Genomic DNA, 15,604 nt, shown 5'->3' on the forward strand with positions numbered 1-15,604 from the left:
AAATAGATAATATACCTCTTTCATTTACCTTTTCTTGTTGGAGATGCTCTTTCTTTACCAATTGTGCATTAAAACTCGTGTTGTTTCAAAAGTTTCTATTTTTCAAGGACGGAAGTAGTATTAAAGGGTTAATCATCGGAAAATCCATGGGCCCCGTTTGTTTTACAAGGGATTGTACTCTGGAAAAGTAACCTGATTCCAATTGTTAAATTCCTGTGTTTGGAGAAAACATGGAATGATATCCGATTCCAAATTACTCTCTCTGTCTCCTAATAATAGGAATTTTTTAAACGACATGGATTTTAATGCAAAACTGGTAAAGTAAGAAAAAGAGATAGAAAGAAAAGTGTATTAGTGAAAAAAGTGGGTAAAGTATAAGAGAGAAACTTTCCATTTTTAGAAATAAGACTATTTTTTATGGGTATCCTAACATGACAAAATGAACTATTTTTCCTGGATGGAGGTAATGGTATTTAATGAACTAGGCTTAATTGTCTAGCTTATTTGTCTTAGTCGGCGTTAATTTTATTTATTGTTTGGTTTAATGTCCTAATAAAATTCATTAATGGGTTGAAATTAATAGAATTACAGGTTAATGAATTTATTTTGAATTTATTTTTAAAATTCATTAAATTAAAAATTTCAACAAACCGAAAAATATGTTACGATAATTTATTCAGACTTGTAGTACGTCAATATGTATTTAATATACGTGTCATGGATTTTAATATTTTATTGGTTGATTCGATCAATTACATCTACTATGCTACCTTTATTCTGCCAATTTTGATAATTGATAGTGTTTGAGTTTTGAAAACTTAGATTTGACAAAATTGTTTGGACGCTTCTTGTTGTTCAGTAGATTTAGTGGGTATACTATGAATATCGCAGCTACTCTACGGAGTATTTATTAGTGACAAAATTGTTTCTCTATTTACATTTGTGGCATCATCATTGATATTTATTAGTACTACTATATAGGAGTATTTTATTTACAATCTTTGTAATTAATATCACGGGTATATTTTATAGAGATAATTGTAATAAGATAATAAGAGATCATTCGGCGAAATACCTAATCCTATCAATTCGATTCTCCTCCAAAAGAAGAACATAAAATTTATACTAACATTGAATCTTAGATCTGCTTAAAAATTTGGCAAATTAAGCATATATTGATGACACAACAAATCTAGATTTGGGCATCTAATTGTGGTGGTTTTGACGTTACGTATTAAAACTCGTGTCATTTATAATATTGTCTATTTTTTTGACGAGTAGTGCTAAATGGCCATAATGTGGCTGGCCATAAAAATAAAATATTGTTACCTTTAATGCTTATTTACTTGGATTTAGTTCATCTTAAAAGTAATAATTATCTAAGACTAATTTACCATTTGTCCCGAAATAATACACATAAAAGACTAAGTCGTCAAATCATCTTGGAACTTTGAATATGAGCCCATTTTCGTTTCTTATGTTAGATATCCACTCAGTTTTTTTAAACTTTAATTTATTGTTTTATATTTTATAATTTAATTGTAACTACTTTTAAATCATAATATATGAATATCTTTATGATTTTATTAATTTATTAATTATTTGGTATGTATATTGACCAAAATATCCTATTATGGCCAGCCATAATGTGGCCACATAGCATTTCCCTGTTTTGACAGAGATAGCATGTAACAAGCAATTGCTTTCTTAATTGGTATAATTATATGCAATAATTACATATTCTTATAGAATTATACACCCTATACATCTAGAAAGTAATAGTAAAATAATTTTGTACAATACATTTGCTTTGCATTTTGAAAATAAACTATTTTTTCAACATATTACGCACACGAAATTATATAAAAATTGAGATTTGGAGTGAAACCACTAAACATGGGCATTTTCATTAGTCGGACTTCAAAAACCGAGATTCCAATTTCTTAGATTACAACATCGCCTAAACTGAGTCTCTCGGAAAATTGGATATCACAGTAGCATGGATCTGTTTTGGAAAATTTATTGGTTGTTACATGCCTAAGATTATCAATCAATGAATGATAGGAGTAGTATAGACTAACAAAATGCTTATTATTGTGACTCGTCAAAAGCCAAAGCATATATTTGGGAGTAGTCATCAACAAAATGCACGTCCAGGCCTTCCTTCACGTTAGCTGCTAGCTCGTCGAAATCCCTCCTGTTCGCTGAAGGAAACACGATGGTCTTCACTTCGCTCCGCCTTGCAGCAATCGTCTTTTCCTTCACCTGACATCAAACATAACGAATGTGAGCAAACAAAGATGAACAACCTTCTCTCCGAATATTTCCCGGAAATGGACATACCCCGCCGATAGGAAGAATTTTTCTCGTCAACGTGACTTCTCCAGTCATTGCAAGGTCCTTCTTAACAGGTTTATTCATGGCAAGAGATAGCATGGAGGTAATCATGGTGCAACCGGCACTTGGTCCGTCCTTAGGGGTAGCTCCTGCTGGCACGTGAAGGTGGATCTTGGTGTTGGCAAAGAACTGGTTCTCGGGATCCTTCTCGAGCAATATAGCTCTGGCGACGGTGTGAGCAATCTGAGCGCTTTCCTTCATGACATCTCCAAGTTGTCCGGTGAGGTTAAGGGATCCTTTACCTTCACCTTGCTCGACGTGACTAGTCTCTATGTACAGTGTGGACCCACCCATTGCGGTCCAAGCAAGACCCATCACGACTCCTACTGGAGTGTGCTCATATATGCGATCAGCATGGAAAACAGGCTTGCCAACAAAGTCCACAAGGTTTGATGAGTCAACTAAAACCTTTTCAACTTTTTTAGCAGCTTCGCTGGTCTCATTATTCTCTGCTTCTAGAGTATCATCCTGCTCGGAGGACATCCAAGTTATGAATCAAGTTATTATTCTAGGCAATATGAAGCTGAAACTATACGAAGAAATAAAATGGTACAAATCGATACAATCATATATGCATGCACTGCTGAAAGTTTGTACCTGATTAGCTGGGGAATCAACAATTTCAGCTTCCTGAGTATTTTCAGATGCTTCAGCTCCAACCACGGATTCGTAGGACGAAGAACCAGAATCTACCTTATCCTCATCGAGTTGGACCTCAGTTCCAACATTTGCAGGTTCCAGATTTCCTCCTTGCCGTACAAGTTGCAGAGCAATCTGAGCAGTTACACAAGAGTATAATCAAACAACAAAATTATAGTCACGCAGAGAACAGACATTGTAAAGTATATCATCTATTAAAGGCACCTATCACTAGTACAGAAACTCTGATTGGTACACAATCGTGAATCACAAATCACAGTCAAACCTTTCGGTATATTTTCTCAATCTGCTTCTGAAGATTCCGAACTCCTGCTTCTCTGCAATAATTTTCAATCAGAGCAAGAAGAGCTGAATCTGTGACCTCAACCTGGACCAAAAACCATCATGAATGAGTAACAATTTCCTAACAGAGGCAGCAGTTCGTTAAATATTAGTATTAGTATATTAAAAATATGCATTACTTCACAATTCAAGATTTAGCAGTTGAAGTTTAACTACATTTTGAGGTCCAAAAGCAACTAAACAAAGAAAAGAACTGAAGAGCACCATATTATATTAGTACTTTAGATTGTGCACAAGAGTTGAGATTCAGCTGACAACAGGCCACCAATGCACGAATTCAATAGAAATCAACCATTTTATTTCTGTTAACACCGAAAAAACATTTGATTTGATTGTTACTTTTATTTTTTGTACTATGTTTCTTTTTCCTCCACCTTCCTTGTAAAAAAATTGCACTTTATATTTCCTTCTCCCATGCTCTTTTTTGGAACAAAAAACACATCTTTCAAACGTAAATAATTAGAACCATAGCATGTGATTCCATGAGAAATGAGAGACTTAATTGGGTGCAATGTTATTAAAAGGAATCTCGACTCTGAAAATTGCTACCTGTTCAAATTACAAAAAGTATGATTGACAGTTGTGTGTTCTTTACCCGGACACAAGTGCATGAAATTATAGAGACTAATCATATTAATGAGTGTATGTGATATGTATAACTGCATGCCTACAGAGAACAGTAAGGTAGGAGATTACTTGTTCAGGCTTGATTCCACATGTGTCTCTAGTTGCTTTCTCCAAGTAATCTCTAGCTATGTGCATTTTCTCGTCTGTAATGTACCCAGCAATGGATATCACCTCCATTCTATCTAAAAGGGGGTTTGGTATATTTTCAATGACATTTGCTGTACAGACAAACAAAACCTGCAGCAATCAAGCATACAAAAAATAATTCATTATGCAGGGGAGAAGTGAGAATCTGCTGAGATAATCAGAATTGAAGCACAAAACATGAATAAAATTTAAGGATTAAGTCTTACAGCCTTACAAAGGCTATTGGAAAACCCTGGCTAAACAAATATGGATCAATTCTTGATGCCTCACGCATAACATGGATTGTGTATGGATCATAAAGAAGCAGGAATTGTTCACATAGAAATAACATCTACGCACACAGGAAGCTCCTACAACTTTTCCACCTTTCACAATGATGATGTCCTCGAGATACAAATGTTGAGGCAATTTCTAGGAGAACCTTATAAAAGTTGGTATTCCTGCTGAATCTACACATGGTTTGGAAAAATTTAAAGTACATATTCTACAGTGCAGGGCTGTAAACTAGCCAAATATCGGGCAGCTTGAGCTCAGCTCATTTAACATACGTGGGTGTTGAAGCTCGACTCGAGCTTCATTCTTGTTTCACCTTGGCTCACAATCTAATTACCTAGCTCGAGTTTGGTTCTTGTGATACTCGATAAGCTGATATTTGAGCTCAAGCTCGAGCTCGACTCGTTTAATGTTCGTACAAGTGTTGTTCGAGCTCAAAATCATTAAAAGCACATGGAAAGTGTAGTACGATTTTATCAAAATGTGCTTGATAGGGGACGTTCCATGCTATGTTCCCTGCAGTAGATTTATTAGTTTCTGTTACTCCATTATTTAGTTGTTTATTACTTGAAGGAGTCTAGGTAGTAGTTTTGTAGGAGATAGTTTTTATTTCTTAGAATTAGAGTTGGTTTAGGAGGAAACATAGTCTAGATGTATTTAACCTATGCTTTTTAACTGTTACTCAAAAGTAGTATGTAGTGAAAATGAGATAAGATGACATATAGACACTCATACACTTGTTTCAAGCTCCAGAAAGGTCAAAACTTACCTGAAGTTTTTCAATAAAATAGTCTGGAAAAAGGAAGTCGGAGAATTTGCAACTACATCCCACTAGGCAATGAGAGAGAAATAAGTCACTGTTGAGTGTTGACATATTTCCTCAGAAATTCCAAGTTCGGCAAAGCCCCCCCCCCCCCCAAAAAAAAAAAACCCCACCCACATGGATAGATCTCCCTATACAGCTCCATCATTCACATTAAACACATGAACTAAACTGCTCTGTTCGCTTCAAGAAAGTTGATTAACAACTTTCATTTCATACTAAAGAATACAGAAGCAAGATAAATCTTTCTATGAAAGGGGGTCACGAATATGCAACAGAGTATAACCAGAATATATTTATACTGTCAATTGAAATAAAGTAGACTGTTCACTAGGAGAAAATGCCACCACAGTGACCACACAAATGTCACAATAAAAATCTTATACATCAATATGAGTTTGCTAGACAGTAGACACTGACCTTGGACAAATCAATTGGAACGTCTAGATAGTGGTCTAGAAAATTTGCATTCTGCTCTGGATCAAGGAGTTCCAGCATTGCACTTGCAGGATCACCTGCATGGCCCCTTCCCAACTGCCAGAAGATGCATTTATATGAAAGTTTCGCAAAATATACTTAACAATAACTAGTTAAGAGTAAATTTCATCATATTTACAAAAATAAAAGTACAACCACAGAATAAATATGGTCACCAATAGAATCACCCATATATAGCACGAATACCTTGTCAATCTCATCAATCAGAACAAGAGGGTTAGCCGTTCCCACACTTTTCAGACACTGAACCATCTTCCCAGGCATGGCACCAATATAGGTTCGGCGATGCCCCTGATATTTATCTCAGTGTTACAGGCTTATACGATAATTGGTAAAGCTTAAACATTACCCACATAAATAATAAAATCCTATGCTCACTTTGATTTCAGCAACATCAGAAAGACCTCCAACTGAAAACCTGTAAAATTTACGGTTCAACGCCCGAGCAATGGAACGCCCAATACTAGTTTTTCCCACTCCAGGTGGACCAGAGAGGCATACAATTTTACCTGTAAAAAGTTTAACGAACAAGCTAGTGATAAGGTTCCTTTATTGCAGGAAGTGCATCACAAGCTTATCTGGGAAAACACATCAGATGCTGGTTTGCACAGGAAACAACATTTAGGTCTAACCAAGAGTTTGTTCAAAATTCTACAAAAATTATGCTCTATCAATTAAGTGTGCGGCCAGCGTACTGATCATTTTGTTTTGTCTCTCCAGTCTCAATTTTCCCATCACATAGACTTTTCACTATTATCAATTTATCATAATTATAAAGAGAACCAAATTATATAACTGCTTGCTTAACAGATAATCTAGAGGGGGTTGAGTTTGATAGAAGAACAAGGAAGATTTGGACTCTTAAAATCTTCAGGTTTTTATCCTGTATATATTTCACTGATCATTTCCATAGCAACAATTCAATTTCAGATTATCCTTTTTGTCAAACCAAGCTGGAAAGAGGAAATAATCAATGGAAGTTCAAGTTTTCTTCAATCCAATAATCAAGTTGCTCTGCTGTGTGACTTCACATGCAAATCGTATTATCCTTTCAAATGACAATTGCAAAAAAGGAGATTATCATACCACCATAATCTATTCAACTGGAGTAACATAATTCAAGAATGCCAACATTATTCTAACAAAACAGACAAGATGATGCAAAAGTTTAAAAAACTGCCTGACCTTGTGAGATTCCTCTCAGTTTCCCAACCGCTATAAACTCCAATATCCTTTCCTTAACATCCGTTAACCCATAATGGTCTTCGTCTAAAATTTCTTGAGCACGAAGCACATCAAAGTTCTCATCACTGATCAGAAAATTAAAGAGAAGCATCAGGAAAAAAACTAATGCAGGTTAATTTATTCATCCTAGAGAAAAAACTATAACTTGATATTACTATTTTATTTTGTAATGGAGGCATATTTTATGAAAAAGAAATAGCTTTCAGCATGCAAAATTTCACATGCATATGTTCAGAGCTTTCACTTTAGATAGTGGTCAACAAACTACTTAAGGATAGTGTAATTTGGACAGAATTGAACAATAGTAACAGAAGATGATAATTGCCCACACCTGTATTCTCCCCAAGGCAGCGCAGTCAACCAATCAAGATAATTCCTGGTTACATTAAATTCACTAGAGCTAGCTTCTAATAATTGCAACTTTGCCAGTTCTTCTTCTATGACTTGCAAAACATGAGCTGGGATTTTCTCCTTCTTTGGATCGAGCCTTTCTCTGAACTTTCCTGTTTGAAAATAAGTAGAGTATCAATAGTCACAATTTTCATAATTTGTCACGAGCTAGTAACATCTAAGTAAAATATTTATTTACACTTGCATCAAGCAAAAGGTAAACGGGTTTTTTTAAAAACCACTTAAGTGAAAGAAAGTTGTTGCAAGATATCAAACCAGATAGAGCAGTTTTGTCATCGGTCTCCAATCCCAGCTCCTGAACAATATATAATTTTATAATTATTTCAAATCAGATAACATCTTTCTATCCAAGTGGAGTTTGAATTAGAAGTGCTACATGAAATTAATTAGTATACAATAAACCACACGGCAGACAGATATTTTTACTTATTGCATTACCTTCTTTATAGCTTTAAGCTGTTCATTAAGCAGATAGCGTCTTTGCTCCCCACTTATCTTCTCTTCAATGGCCTTGGCTATTGATTCCTGAGTATAACCAATAAGCATGGCAAAGTAATTATCAAATAAAGGAAAATACAAATCACAGAAATTTAAGAAATAGTGCTGAGTGTGATACCTGTATCTTGCTAATCTCCATTTCTTTCTTCACCAACTCCAAGGTGAGTTTTAGACGTTTATGCACCTAAATGTAGAGCCGGAGAACTGAAGTTACAAATTTGTGTGATAACAAAAGTAAACTCCAAAGAGCTCATCCATGTGAGGCCAGAGGCATTGAGTGAAATAGTTATCTTTTGGGGCAAGGTTTCTTCCTGCTAGCACCTTGAGCAACCACATCAAGATCAAGAACAAGTTTTTCTACTGTTTCAGTTGAAATTGTTGGTCCAAATATCTTATTAGTTATGCAAGATATTCATAGGGACAAGAACGCATGGTTGGCCCACAATAAACCAATTAGAAGCTCTGGGAAGCGTTCAACTTCCAAGACACCATATGAAACCAATTTAAGCTAAGATTGGAAGATTTTCTATTGCTAGTATTGGTAAACTACTTACATCAAGTTCTTCAAGCACTTGTTGGCATTGCTGCTTATTTGCACCAGATATTGCAGCTCCAAAATCTGCCACTCTAGGATACGTAAAATCCCCAACATGCTGTAGGAAATTCAGAATGGAAAAGAACTGGTCATAGTTAGATACACAATATTCATCACTCCAATTTGAAATTATGCTGTAATATGATGATTTCTGAACTGCATTGCAAGGGATGGAAAATGCTATGTTAATGTCTTCCAGTTCCGTGGTATAAGAGGTTAAGTCTCTAGAAAACATTATTTTTTTTTAATAAGTGAACTAATTACATCTAAAATAGTCAAATGTATTATGGATCAGAATTTTCCTGGTGAAAGTCAGGGTCCTCAGGGAGTGAACTAGTTCATAGAGTATTAGTAGTATTTAAGATGTGATCAATGTGAGGAATGCGCATGAGAACTTCCCCTTTTTCAGGAGCTAAAGAGTTAAGCTACTACAGCAATAGAGCTAATATACACTGGGCCCCTAAAGCCTGCAAGTCTTTTTTTCACAAGATTCTCAAATAGCAGTAGCACATACAAAGAACTAGAGGCAACAAATCACAAGCCATTCCATTTTTTTTAAAGAATGAGGCAACTTCTTTTGAGGGGTTTTGTGGGGGGGGGGGGCAGTGGGTGGACAAACCTGAATATAAGTCTGCGCATGATCTCGCCAAAGCGGGCTTGTTTTCAAAACATCTCTAAGGGTTGATATAACTTCAAAAGAAGTAGCCTTGAGAATGTCATCATCCTTATCGTATGGTATTTCCTGAAACAGGAATCAATAGATAAACTGAACTTCTATTCTATAGAATAGTCAGGCACTCAGATGATATATGATCAATACCTTAAGATGATCGACTTTGACCGTCAGAGGATCTTCACTGACCTGCATAAGACAGGTTCTTAGTCACAAGAAGCACGCGCCCAAAGAGATATTAGTATGCATGTTTTTGTGAGTGCAAATAAGCCAACAATCAACTTGTCTAAGTAATATTATTTCAGCTCAATAATATTACACCTATATGTAATTAACATGCGTGAGAAATTAAGTAATAGGGCATTAAATATTCCATCTTCAAACAGAATAATAATAAAATCAAAATCGATAGAGTTGCGCCTACCATCTCTGAGATTCGAAGTCGCCTGTGACCAATGAGAACAACCTGATCCCCTTGTATGCTTGTAATCTGTCATCAAACCAACTTGGTCAATCCAAAGTCATCTGTTATATGGATATGAAATCATGACATAGCTCAGCAGAAAGTGTGAAATTACCTGAGCTAGTGTGCCAACTTCATGAAGGCGGTTGAATAGATCTTTTCCTTTAAGATCATAAATATTTTTTTCTGAATCTGAACCCTCAGTCCCTTCCTCATCTTTAACAAGGAAGGCACCAGCATAAGGGGCTTGCCTTTTTCTACTCTCTGTTAATGCTGCTAATAACTTTGGATCCTGTGAAGGCAATCAAATTCCACTATCTCACAACCAACAAAATGAGGAAGATCCACATGCCAGATAATATATTTTTCAGGAACATCTTCCACAGAATCTGTGTATATGATGCGTACCACACTACCACATAGGAATTCTGACCGTGTTGTGTAATTGGTATAGGTACCAATTAAGCACTGAATGGGAGAAAGACCAGCGTATATACAAGACACACAAAAGGCAACTAAAAACATTCAGAATTGAAGTCATAACTGCTTGGTTGCCCTTCGTTTCTGGAACTATTTACAACATGTTTAAAAAAGTGAACACAAAAGAAACAACACAAAATGTTAACTAAAACAGAAAATGATACTATAACATTATGTATTAAGATACAAAATAAAGACAAGTCAGGACTCAAAAGAATGTGCATCGGCATATAGAAGCAACGACACACACATTAACTTAAGCTATAACACAATACTAGAATCAAGTGAAAATTCACACCTTTACGTACACTGGCATGTAGAATCCCGGAAATAATGGCCTATGTGACAGGGGCAAGGCTACAACCTGCATAAGTAAAAAAGAACAGAAGAAGAAAATTGTTATTGATAAGTTGCGAGGAGTAACATGGAAGCTAAAATTGGAGAGTAACTAACTGTTAAACAATCTTCAGGTTTAACAAGAGTAGGCACAATAGCGGACGAAGACTTGGATTCCGCGGCTTCATCGCCATCGCCCCCCGACTTGACCCGCACTGTTGCGCCGTCTGGATCGGAGCCGTCGGTGGAATCGGAGCAAAACTTCCGAATTATATATAGGCCTCTCTTATTCTGTCCGATAATGCAGCGGAGCAACGGAGATGCAGGCTCTCCGACGGGCACATAGCGGCGGGCGTGAGCCACAAACGCCACGTGCGAGCTGCACCTGGAGGTGAGAGTCTTCAACATCGATAATTAGTTGTAATGAATTAGGGTTTCAAGCTGATTGGAATTAAAGGGTGGGAATAGCCATTAAAGAGTAGTGAGAAGCTTGGGGAAGAAGTCGATGTATTCTTCTTTTGCCTTGTGCTTATTTTACATGTATTTTTGGGTTGAAATCTTACATTCATAAACCCTCTGGTTTTTTGAATTGACCGAACTACCCTTCAATTGCCGGATCTCAATTGGGTCGGTTCATCGGATTTGAGGTCATTCCTAGTTGGATTGCGAATTTGATCAGATCGAAAATTCTAAAACTCTATATGTTTATTTCTTATTCTTAATAATCCAATAACTAAAATATGTATAATAGAAAAAGTTACTCATATTTATTTATTATAGAATATTTAATTGACAGAATTTAGAATAAGCATGATTAAATAATTTTAGTTTGAAATTTTAAAAGATATTCTTGGTAAGAATTATTTAACATATGTTTTAAATTTTAAAATACTATCTCCGTCCCATAAAAATATGGGTAATGAGTATGTCACGAGAATTAAGACAAAATTGGTAATGTAAGAGAGATGAGGAGAATAGTATGGTAAAGTAAGAGAGAAGAGAAGAATGTAGTTAAAGTAATGTTAATGGATAGTGAGACCTGCATTATTAAATAGATATAACTTTTCAAAAATGGAATGCACTTATTTTTGTGGGACGGACAAAAAATGAAAGTGAATATATTTTTATGGGACGGCGTGAGTATTTTGAATAGAAAACTTGATTTTTTTATTCTTTTAACTATTACTTTATTATATTAAAAATAAAAATTAAATTTATATATTAATATAAGTGAAAGGTTTAATTTAATTTAATTTAATTTAATTTAATTTGAAATTTTTTAATAATTTACTTTATTATAATTATCATTGAAATACTGAATCAATTATTAAAAAAATAGACAATAATAGTTGCATCTAAAGTCATTCACCATGCTAACTCAATAGGTTTAGATAAGCTTTTATGCTGCTATAATAAAACATTTCCATGTGACGTTTTTACTTTAGATTATCTTTATTATCCCATATGATAAAATTGTTTAAAGTTCCTGGAACTAGGTGACTTATTAATTTATTATATCTAAAATCTAATAATCTATAACTATTATATGATTCAAATTAAAATACGTACTATAAGTTATACTAACACATTTCTTTTTACCACCTACCATGAATATAGTTGATGTCTATCCATTTAAATCATTTAATTTCTTATACTTAATGACTAAAACACAATCAATCGACTAATAAAAAATGTTGATCAAATGGATGCACTAATTATAGTAAAGAACAATAATGGTAAACCTACAGTATCTCCCTAAACTTCGAGTCTCACTTATCAGATCTCACTTCACCTGTATTGGCACTGCCACCTATCTTCATTGCTTCTTCTTCACTTGTCTCTCTCATTTTCCTAGACACAAACCAATCAATGACCATCTATTCTGCGGGTTGAAGTATACGAACCTGACATTACTCTCAAAACCATGAATAATGCCCAAGACGGACTATGGAGGCGAGGACATGTAATAAGCATGGTTGCGGTAACGATGGTGGCGCTGGTGGTGGAGCCATCACCCGTGTTGGGGCAAGAAAACGCAGCGGAGGATCTCTTGAAATTCAAAACGGCCCTAGTGAATGCGGATCCAGCTCTGGCGGACTGGAATCCATCGACGGAGCCGTGCACGGGCAACACTGGCAACTGGGAGGGTGTGTTGTGCTATAACGGCTACGTCTGGGGTTTGCAGCTCGACAACATGGGCTTGCAGGGCCAGATTGATGTCGACGCTCTAGCCGGCCTCCAATCCTTGCGAACAATCAGCCTCACTGAGAACAACTTCCAAGGGCCCATGCCCGACTGGCGGAAGGTCCCCACCCTTACCTCATTGTATCTCTCTGGAAACCAGTTCTCTGGTCGGATCCCTGATGATGCTTTCAACGGCATGGACTTTTTGAAGAAGGTCTATCTGTCCAACAACAAATTCAGTGGCCCCATCCCTTCTTCCCTGGCCTCGCCTAGGATGGTGGAGGTCGGCCTCGACAACAACCAATTCTCAGGCGGTATACCGCCTTTTAGCGCTGATAATATCATGGTCTTCGATGTTTCTGGAAATCAGCTGCAGGGCCCCATTCCACCATCTCTGCGCAAGCTAGATCCCTCCTCATTCGAAGGTAGTATATAGTTTGCTATTGGGGGTGTTTGAGCCCCCCAAGTCAGAATGTGTGTTATTTACTGAGGGAGTGGTGCCCTTAAGAACTTTGTTAAAATGAGAACTGCAGGAAATTAGTACTATTTAGTTTGTTGATACAATAATATTAGTTGGCATCACAAAACATATTAGTTGGTGATATTGAGTATCAAGAATCAAACAAATTGATATTGAGGGAAATGTTTTGTGATACCAACTGATATTTAATACATTTGTTGTTAACTGATAGTATGCTTTTGTGTTCTAAATTTAAGAATAGTTTTTAAAATGAACCATCTCCATAGATATATGATGGAATGGTGTTTTTGCAGGCAACTCAGCGTTGTGCGAGGGACCAACGTGTGAGCCCTCGCCAGACATGGAGCCGAATATTCATCCTCTCACTCCAACCAAAGCTTTCCCCTCTAAGCGTAAAGGATTATCTCCGGCGACAATAGCCATAATTATACTCAGCAGTCTGTTGGCTTTGTTTCTGATCCTATTGCTTCTCCTATTATGTTGCCGATGGAACCTGGACGATGACGTGGAGTCACCAAGGCATATGATGATGATGAGATCAGAGATGGTATCACCCTATAGCGAGAGGAGAAGCCCTATGACGCTAGGCGCCTCGCCCCAGCAGCAAGCGACGAAGCTATCATTCGTGAGTAACGACAGACAGAAGTTCGACCTGCAGGATTTGATGAGAGCCTCTGCGGAGGTGCTGGGGTCCGGGAGCTTCGGGGCGTCGTACAAGGCGGTACTAGTGGATGGGGAGGCATTGGTCGTCAAGAGATTCAAGCAGATGACCAATCTAACCAAGGATGACTTCCACGACCACATGAAGAGACTCGCCAGCCTCAAACACCCCAACCTGCTACCCTTGGTAGCCTACCTCTACCGCAAGGAGGAGAAGCTCTTGGTCTTCGACTTCGTCACCAACAACAGCCTAGGGAAGCACCTCCACGACGACGGGAAACGGCCCGAGGAGTGGCCGAAGCCACTCAACTGGCGGTGCCGCTTGAAAGCCATCAAAGGGACGGTGAGGGGGCTAGCTTACCTCCACGCCGAGCTGCCCGCCCTAGACGCCCCCCACGGCCACTTGAAATCTTCCAACGTCCTGCTCGATAGCAACTACAACGCCCTGCTCATGGACTACGCCCTCAGCCCAGTGGTGAACCCAGCGCAGGTGAGTCAAGCCCTGGTGGCGTATAAGTGCCCCGAGTATGCCATGAGCGGGCAGACGTCGAAGAAATCGGACGTGTGGTGCTTGGGGATTTTGATACTGGAGACGCTCACGGGGAAGGCCGTGGACAAGCACCTCGGGCAGGGGTGCCAGTATGGTGCGGAGTTAGCCCGGTGGGTGAAAGGTATCGTTGAGGAAGCGAACGCCAAAGGGGCGGTGGGGGTGTTCGACAAAGATATGGAGGCGAGCGCGGAGGCGGAGACGGAGATGGAAAAGCTTTTGCAGATTGGAATACGGTGCTGCCAAGAGGAGCTGGACAAGAGGTTAGATATGGCTGAGGCACTTAAAAGGATTGAGCAGCTGCAGGAGTGATATGCAATAGGTGTTTCAATACTAAAACCATCAGCTTCAATTGTTTGCAATTGTATTTAGAGACAATTAAGTTATGTAAACAAAAATTATAAGCTATCACACGCCACCATCAATATATTAGTACATCAATCTATCAATATATAATACCACAGTTTTATGCCACCAAACTTCATAAATTTCTTGCTAATCATATTACATAATTTATGAGACATATTATATCAAATCTAGTTCCAGAAGTTGAAGTTTTATGACAAGATAGATAGTGTTAGATCACATGAGAACTTTCAATTTGATAATTTCAAAGCAAAAAATAAATATTCACCAATTCTCTAACACCAAACAAATAAATATCCACCAATTATCTCGCTTGGTTAGAATAACATGAAACAGATCTGCATTGTATATTTCACATTCTTTTATCCGTGTAAAATAGGACATCTTCTTCACCTTTTGCCTTTAACCGTTCACTGAAGTCACTACAAACCCTACAGGAAAACAAAGTGAAGGAAAGTGAAGGAGTGGAGTACCAACAATGACCAAGCAAACATTCTCGTACAATCAGAGTGCCCAATGACAAATAAAAACTTAAATTTTACACATTGTTTAATGAATAATAACAATGTGCAAAGATAATAACTTCTTAATCTCAGTGCCCAATGACAAATTTAAATTTGATACAAAAAGTAAAACCAATCCTACTTTTGATTGATTAATACTCCCTCCGTCCCTTAAATTTTGTAACACTTTGACCGGGCACGAGTTTTAAGAAAGTGAGTTAAAAAAGCTAGTGGAGAGTAAGTCATACTTTTATAGATTAGTTTTATAATAAAATGTGAGTTGGAATGAATTAGTGGAATATTGGTTCATTACAAAAAATGGTAAAAAGTGAAATGTGACAAATTTTGTGGGACCGACGGAAATGAAAAAATGTGACAAAATTTAAGGGACGAGG

The 15,604-nt window shown here is 37.2% G+C and overlaps 2 protein-coding genes across 3 annotated transcripts; one reads left to right on the forward strand and one right to left on the reverse strand.

Moving 5' to 3' along the window:
* Positions 1 to 1,882: 1,882 nt before the first annotated feature.
* Positions 1,883 to 10,985, reverse strand: LOC121794467 (lon protease homolog, mitochondrial-like). Of its 2 annotated transcripts, none has more exons than XM_042192639.1 (20): positions 10,586 to 10,985; positions 10,431 to 10,496; positions 9,768 to 9,944; positions 9,614 to 9,679; positions 9,337 to 9,378; positions 9,136 to 9,258; positions 8,476 to 8,574; positions 8,040 to 8,105; positions 7,862 to 7,948; positions 7,679 to 7,718; positions 7,344 to 7,515; positions 6,953 to 7,077; positions 6,146 to 6,276; positions 5,954 to 6,058; positions 5,690 to 5,803; positions 4,096 to 4,263; positions 3,323 to 3,424; positions 2,995 to 3,171; positions 2,344 to 2,865; positions 1,883 to 2,265 (listed from the first exon to the last, which is right to left on the reverse strand). In XM_042192639.1, exons 1-20 carry the CDS (start codon positions 10,874 to 10,876, stop codon positions 2,092 to 2,094), a joined length of 2,847 nt encoding a protein of 948 aa, XP_042048573.1. In that variant the 5' UTR covers positions 10,877 to 10,985; the 3' UTR covers positions 1,883 to 2,091. The 2 variants fall into 2 exon arrangements, with proteins under 2 accessions (XP_042048573.1, XP_042048574.1); XM_042192640.1 differs by having other exon boundaries at positions 10,441 to 10,496; positions 10,586 to 10,658.
* Positions 10,986 to 12,302: 1,317 nt separating this feature from the next.
* LOC121794254 (pollen receptor-like kinase 4) lies at positions 12,303 to 14,732 on the forward strand. Its single transcript, XM_042192336.1, has 2 exons — positions 12,303 to 13,077; positions 13,427 to 14,732. Exons 1-2 carry the CDS (start codon positions 12,393 to 12,395, stop codon positions 14,650 to 14,652), a joined length of 1,911 nt encoding a protein of 636 aa, XP_042048270.1. The 5' UTR covers positions 12,303 to 12,392; the 3' UTR covers positions 14,653 to 14,732.
* Positions 14,733 to 15,604: the final 872 nt, after the last annotated feature.

The sequence above is a fragment of the Salvia splendens genome, chromosome 3, assembly GCF_004379255.2.
Source record: "Salvia splendens isolate huo1 chromosome 3, SspV2, whole genome shotgun sequence".
NCBI classification, from domain to species: Eukaryota; Viridiplantae; Streptophyta; class Magnoliopsida; order Lamiales; family Lamiaceae; genus Salvia; species Salvia splendens.

What these genes read in the sequence shown, in the direction of transcription:
- LOC121794467 (XM_042192639.1), bottom strand. Translation starts at nt 10,876, where the DNA reads ATGTTGAAGACTCTCACCTCCAGGTGCAGCTCGCACGTGGCGTTTGTG. An exon ending in TGACAAAACTGCTCTATCTG is followed by an intron (nt 7,516 to 7,678) that starts GTTTGATATCTT and finishes ATTTTCAAACAG; the next exon opens with GAAAGTTCAGAGAAAGGCTC. An exon ending in ACTGAGAGGAATCTCACAAG is followed by an intron (nt 6,277 to 6,952) that starts GTCAGGCAGTTT and finishes AACTTTTTACAG; the next exon opens with GTAAAATTGTATGCCTCTCT.
- LOC121794254 (XM_042192336.1), top strand. Translation starts at nt 12,393, where the DNA reads ATGAATAATGCCCAAGACGGACTATGGAGGCGAGGACATGTAATAAGC. An exon ending in AGATCCCTCCTCATTCGAAG is followed by an intron (nt 13,078 to 13,426) that starts GTAGTATATAGT and finishes GTGTTTTTGCAG; the next exon opens with GCAACTCAGCGTTGTGCGAG.